Source organism: Nanorana parkeri, unplaced genomic scaffold (genome assembly GCF_000935625.1).
Source record: "Nanorana parkeri isolate BGI_ZX_2015 unplaced genomic scaffold, ASM93562v1 scaffold191, whole genome shotgun sequence".
In the NCBI taxonomy this organism is placed as follows: domain Eukaryota; kingdom Metazoa; phylum Chordata; class Amphibia; order Anura; family Dicroglossidae; genus Nanorana; species Nanorana parkeri.
The window spans coordinates 1372807-1379978 of NW_017306459.1; the positions used below are offsets into that span (position 1 = coordinate 1372807).

General features: G+C 45.4%; 1 protein-coding gene across 1 annotated transcript in view; it reads right to left on the reverse strand.

The window, feature by feature from the left end:
• The window catches only part of RNF138 (ring finger protein 138), a 12255-nt gene extending 11863 nt beyond the window's left edge, over window positions 1-392 (reverse strand). The window contains exon 1 of the mRNA XM_018555303.1: window positions 271-392. Within this exon, the coding sequence (XP_018410805.1) occupies window positions 271-392 (122 nt within the window). The remainder of the gene's footprint in view (window positions 1-270) is intronic.
• Window positions 393-7172: the final 6780 nt, after the last annotated feature.

Consider the following 7172-nt stretch of genomic DNA (forward strand, 5'->3'; position numbering starts at 1 on the left):
CCCCATGTTAAAACACTTTCATCTCATCATGTAGTAACTCCTGCACGAAGTATAACCTACATAACAAATAATATCTGAAGACAAAGTACGGCTGCACAATATGAAAGCAGGCTATCGCCCTAAATTAAAAGCAGAGTTACAAAGATGGCGATTTTTGCAGGTGATTGGACACCTGCGCAGATATAACCACGTAAAAACATGCGCCGAGCAGTGTGACTCCAGCCAAAACACATCTATAGAGTGAATATCTCCCACAGATCAGCTACTCACACATGATGACAGCTCTGAGTTCTCACTGGAGTCTGGAAGATCTCCTGACACACTGGACAGCAAAAATCTTCTTTATCATGAGATGATGCAGCAGATGATGAGGCTATAGCCGCGTCCTCCATCAATGCTCAGATAAATATGACACTGGTAAAGGGAGTGCACTCCGTAGTTCATTCACAGATAGAAAGTTATAAGAAGAGGTGTTTTTTCCCTTGGTCTAGATGTATATCACCTGGAGCTTATAAGCGCTCATTAATGATAATTAGCTTCTGCAATCCATGCTTTGAATCAGAAGAATTGTTCTCAGTCAGGTTCACAATGCTGTGCTGTGGTAACATGCATTATGTGCGTTGGTGCTTTGTGGTGCCATTCCTTCTTAGGCCGGGTTCACACCTGGGCGTTTTACAGCGCGTTCCTACGCGCTGTAAAACGCTCAACATGTGAAAACCAATAATTGCCTATGGGCATGGTTCCCACCTGAGCGTTGTACAGTAGTCTGATTCTGTGTTATAAAACCTGTTGCTGGCAGACCTGCCTATCTGTCATTCAGTCATTCAGAAAGGGTGCAGTTAGATTTTGAGGCACCAGATCAGTTGATGGTGTAAGACCTTGTATAATTAGCTTACATCATTCAAATCTGCTAAACATTCAATTAAACAAAAAAACTTTGTACAGTTTTACCTTTAGGGCTACAATGGTGATTTCATCTCTTTGCTACTGGGACATTTAACTGCTTATCACCTATCATCCAACTAGCAGCATCTGTGCAAATGCGGCCACTGCCAATGAATAGCTAACTCTCTCGGTACCAGAAATTGAATTTCTAGGGTGCAGATCTAATCTAATAAAGGCCATTTTTGTGTGAGTTTGCCGCCTCTGGAGTAATTTGCTTCCCTCTAGTGGCTATAAGTAGTATTGCACTGCTTACGCTTTCGTCACGATTAGTTATCATAAGCATGTTGAAAATGGGACCAAAAAGGAAAACTATATATAACAACATTTCTAACATGGATTAGTAATATTTGCATTGAGCTCATAACTTTTACATCTACTAGTAAAATATTCTTGGTCCTTACATGGGCGAAAGGGAAGTTAAAAATGTTTTATTTTATATTGAAAAAAAATGTATCATTTGTAGACCTTGTAGCACAGTGTTTCTTAACCTGTGTAACCTCTTGACCCACATTTGTTGTTGGTCGTTAAGCCTCGACCCAAGTCACATTGCAACGGAACGCACGGCACTGCAGTACTGTATGATTGAGTGCAACCAACCGAACTGTGGGCAGGAGGTGCGTTTGGGGTGCCATTCAAATGGATGACAAAGCAATGCACCTCCTGCACCAAAACACATGATAGGTGTAATTGTGTGATACAGTGCATTAATCGCACAGGACTGTGCAATTTGAAGCACTGTACTAGTGTGAATGGGCCCTCGAAAACACAGACAGACACACACAACCACAGACACAATCTAACACACACATACACAATCCCAAAAAATGTTTTCTTTTTTTTCTCTTTTTTTTAAGATCCACCGAGTCTCCCTACCTCACGAGAACTGGGGTCCAGTGTGGGCTGCTGTGCTGTGACGGAGCTCCATCCATATGTGCATTGCTTGTACAGCTCCCTTGTGATACCTGCAGAGGTGCCGGGAGCCAAAATGTGATGTCACTCTGGTACCAGGCACCTCTACAGGGCACGTGAGAGAGCTACAAGCAATGCATGTATGGCTGGAGCTCCCCCGTGGCCGTACCCCCACCCCATTTCAAGCTGACACGCAGGGCCTGGCAGGATATTTTTAAAGGCTGCTTGGTGCGAAAATAGAAAGTGCTGCGTTAGGGGGAGGTTGAGGAGCCTCTCAACTAGCGCAGTTTAAGGCACAAGGTGACCTACTGGACACAGAGCTGAGACCCACTTTTGGGTCACAACCTACCAGTTAAAAACCAGAGCTGTAGATGATTGGCACACACATTTTTAGGGATTCAAACACAGTGCTTGACATTTATAAAGCCTAAGATTTACTGAGTGTGCTGCCACAACTCTGAAAAATAAAACAAATAATTCAGATAAGGGCACATAGCAGCCTTTATGTAAAAAGTTGTTAATTAGTCCTGTTTCTCCTCCTCCACTTCTGCTGCTAATCCTACCATAGGAGAAGGGTTGGGGTGCTAATAGTGAGTAGGGAGAATGTGGTGCTGCCTTTGTGGGCCATCCCTGCCCTGGTGAAACAAACATGGTGGGCAGGGATGGCAAGGCTGTAAATAAAACACTTACAGGTGACTACTGGTTGTTAAGGGTATACCAAGGATGATCCTATGGTGTATTTGATTATAATACATTTACTTAAAGGAGAACTATAAGGTGAATGATTTTCACTCGCCTCATAGTTCTAGCCGACCTGTGACAATGAGACTGTCACAGGTCGGCTCAGTAGATCGGGAGGTGAGCGAACACATACCGGCGTTCGCTCACCTCTCGATCCTGTCACAGCTCTCTGCCGTGACAGGGGAGGGCCTGGATTTCCCCCTCCCCGCTCCGCCAGCGCTAACTGATGGAACGGACGGGGGCGGGTACAGCTGGCTCTGCCTTTAGATAGGCAGAGCCAGCTGTCAGTCACGCAGCTGGGCGGATCCAGACATAATTGTTGGGATCCGCTTCAGCTGCGGTGTCTCAGTATACCGCGAGCAGCTGCTCGCGGTATACTGCGGTGTATCAGTATAGCTGTAGCTCGTGGTATACTGAGCCTAGGGTGACGGGAGGACGCTAGTTTGTTTCCTCCCGTTACCCTAAGGAGAACTATGGGGAGCAGACTTAACCACATAGTTCTCCTTTAAAAGGATATTCAAGTCAAATGTTTTTAAGCTCTTGCAAATGAAGATTGAATCACTTACAATGGATGCTGCTCCTTGAAGTTTAAAGGTTTTAGCTTCCTGCAGAATCAGCTGGTCCCCTGAGCACTGGCCCTGATATCCTGTTTTAGGGTGGCTCCTTTCCCTTGCAGAGTCTTATGGAGCTAGTAAGCTGTGTGTGTCTCCACAAACACACAGGCACAGCAAGACAAGACAGTTCTCCTCACCCTGCCTTTATTTATTTTTCCCCTCTCTCGTCTCCCTCCTCCATCTTTTCTCCAAGCTAGTCGATGGATGGCTGCTGAAGACTGTGCTCTCCTTTTGATCTTGTACTAGACAGGAAGTACAGGGAAGTGGAGCAGAGAGAGCTGGAGTCAACTGTTCAGAAACATGATGACTAAGTGCTTGTGCAAAAATGTAAAAGAAATACTTTGCTGGCCAATGCACATTTATTTGATCTCGATTTATTATTGAAAACATATTTTGAGTTTAATACTACTTTAAACTGTATTACATAGGGCTGTGAAATAGAGCTTGATGATTGGTGGAGAGGACACAGGGAGTACCTTATCAGTAAGCTGCTGATTTAATCACAGTCTAGACCAGGGGTGGGCAACTCTGGCCCTCCAGCTGTTGTAGAACTACAAGCCCCATGAGGCATTGCAAAACTGACAGTTACAGGCATGACTTCCAGAGGCAGAGGCATGATGGGATTTATAGTTAAAGCACAGCTGGAAGGCCGGACTTTCCCAACCCTGGTCTAGACACAATGTGCAGCCAGGTGTTTTCATAGAATAATTATGAGTGTTAGCCCTTGGCCGGACATCAGTGAAATGTGAAAACAGAGTATCATCAGTGAGAACAGGGGCAGCTTTAATGAATCCCTGACCAATTTCTGCCTGACATCACTCGACATTTTTGATCCAAGACCCAATGATGACATAGGGGTGGCACACCAACACAAAAATGTAAAAAAAATGTTCATAATTAGGTTATGTCATTTAAATCAATTAGATATGCAACCTCCCTGCTGCGTGCACAACCGTATCGGGCAGCTCCCGGGAAGGACAGGTGCTGTGTGTGATTGTAGGCAGCCCCGTCCTTCTCTATGGGAGTACGTGGCCGTACGCTGCCCTATGCTCACCCGCCCTACACGTCCGTGCGGGTGTCCATATTCGTACGCTGACAGGATGCATCCTGTCTGCGTCCGAGCCGGGATACCCGCACCTGTACGGACCTGCACTTGGGGCCAGCGTAGGGCGGCGTACGGCCGCGTAGTGCCATAAAGACAGTGGCTGCGTACTAATCATACGCACCACTTGTCCTTCCCGGGAGCTGCCCGATACGGTCGTGCACACAGCACGGAGCTATACGCGTCGGCCGTTTCTCGTGTGAATGAGGACTTAAGTGACATAAAGTCAGGGTGTGTTGTTTTAGAACCAGAGATAATTGGATTGGGACCTTGCAGCTTCTGTAGTTAATGACTGCCCTCCAGTGGCTGCAAGTAGTACTGCACAGATTCAGGCTTCACACCAGTAATTTTCTAAGCATGTTGAAAGCAGGAATAAAATAACTATATTGTGTTTTTTATCTTGCACACGTTCTGTATTTTTGCAATGTTTGTAATTTCTGAAGCAACTCTTGAAGAAAAATATCTCTATCATGAAAATAAGTCACACTACATCATGTTGATAGAGGTCCACAATCCATAAGTGGACCTGCACTGAAATAAGATGTGGCCTGTGGTAATCTCTGGACATCATAAATATAGAGGTCTACAGTCAGCAAGTGATGCCTGTCGAAGACTGTGCATCAGTGGGGGTGGAAAGATCCCATCACAGATATATTATTATTAATATTATTATACAGGATGTATAGAGCGCCAACAGTTTGCGCAGCGCTCCACAATATAAGGAAGACATTACAATCACAATACAAATTCAAGACAAGATGGTAAGGAGGGCCCTGCCCCTGAGGGCTTACAATCGAAAAGGGTGGGGGAAGTGATACATGAGGAGGTAGCTGCAGGCCCGGCACTACCGCAAGGCAAGTCAGGCAGCCGCCTTACGGCGCTGCAGGGTGAGGGCGGAAAAAACAGGGCATTTTGACAAGTAATGTACTTGTTAAAATGCCCCGATGTTTGCGCTATGTTTTTGTTTTTTTTTCACTTACCTTCAGTGCGGGAGAGCAGCGGCGAGCGGCGCGGGAGAGCAGCGGCGAGTCAGCGCTGGTCCAGTGGGAGGAGCTCTAGGTGGGGTCCTAATTTAGCTGGATGGAGAGGATGGGAGAGACTCTAGAGAAGTCCTGGAGGCGAGTATGGGAGGAGTTGACAAGGGAGCTGGAAAAAAGGAGGTCTTGGGAGGAGCGTAGGGGACGGTTAGGGTGATATTTTGAGACAAGGTCTGAGATATATCCGGGGGCAGAGTTGTGGATGGTTTTATAAGTGACTGTTAATAATTTGAATTTTATCCTCTGGGCGAGTGGAAGCCAGTGGAGGGATTAACAGAGGGGGGTTGCAGACACTGAGCAGTTGATTAGGTGGATGAGTCTAGCAGCTGCATTCATGATAGACTGAAGGGGGATAGCCTCAGGCCCGGCTTTCCCACAAGGCTACCGAGGCCCGGCCTCGGGGCGGCAGAGGTAACACAATGGGGGGAATTTATCAAAACTGGAGCAGAAAAAAATCTGGAGCAGCTGTGCATGGCAACCAATCAGCTTCTCTCTTCAGGTAAGATTTAAAATTGAAAGAGAGATGCTGATTGGTTGCCCTGGGCAACTGCTCCAGATTTTGCCTGCTCCAGTTTTGATAAATTCCATTCATTGGATTTTATAGCAGCAGATAAGCAGAATAAAATTAACATGAAGTCAAAAAAGTCAATTCAGCTTAGCCAGTATAGGCAACAGCAGCAAAAAACAAACGTTTTAAGGTAAAGGTGAGAGCTCTGATGCAGCTCCACTCTTTCAGATAGGGAAGAATCAACATGTTAAAGGTGATGAAAGAAAGAAGAGCACACTTGGATGAATTAAAACAGTAATATTTATTATTCTTTTAATAAATCCGGATATTTCATTGCACCAGGTTAGTGTACTCTTCATTTCCTCTCTTTGCATTATGTGGCCCTTCTAAAGCTGGAAGCAGAGCCTGCATATGTAATTAACAAATAGGGCTGCAAATTATTATTATAATACAGGATTCATATAGCGCCAACAGTTACAAGTTATAACTTTACAATATAAGGAAGAAATTAGAGTTACAATACATACAATACAATTCAAGACAACATGGGTAAGAGGGTGCTGTCCGTGAGAGCTTACAATCTAAAATTATATACAGATATCATTAAAATATATGCATAGGCTACTAAAATCTTAATATATATTGATAACAACAGGGCAATGACAAAAGCACAAGGCTTATAGCACTGAACTAAGGTCTTTGCAGGTAGAAGAAAAGAGTTCTATTTACTGAAATACTAACCTATAATATAAGGGCTAGTTCACACCAGAACTGCGTGCGTCTGCGCAGCTGCAATGTGTTTTGCGTGTAGCGAGATTTTACTGCGATTGGCTGTTTTTTTTAAACTTAAAATGGGATTTCAGGTGCGTTCCAGTTAGGGCTGCAACAACTAATCGACATAATCGATTATAATCGATTATTGAAAAAGTTGTCAACTTTTTCAATCATCAATTAATCGGCTTCTGGTTAGTTGGCCCTGTTCACGGCTCCACACGCGCTGTGCGCCGTACCTCCTCCCCACCTCAGACCCGCCAGCACCCACGCTCCACACGCCACACCTCTTCCCCGCCTCACGCTCACCGCCCTCCCACATCCACGATCGGCACAGGGACGCGGGGAGAACAAGTAAGGAGGAGGAGCAGGCGTGGGGGGATGACAATCGCCGATAGACAGGCCCTATCTCAGAAGCAAGTTGCTGGAAGACTGCTCAGGTAAGCCTGCACTCCCCCCCCCCATACCTGGTGCTCTATAATGTATTGCTGGGATTTGTATTCCTCTATACCCGACGGTACATTGTGCTGTATATTATACAGAGG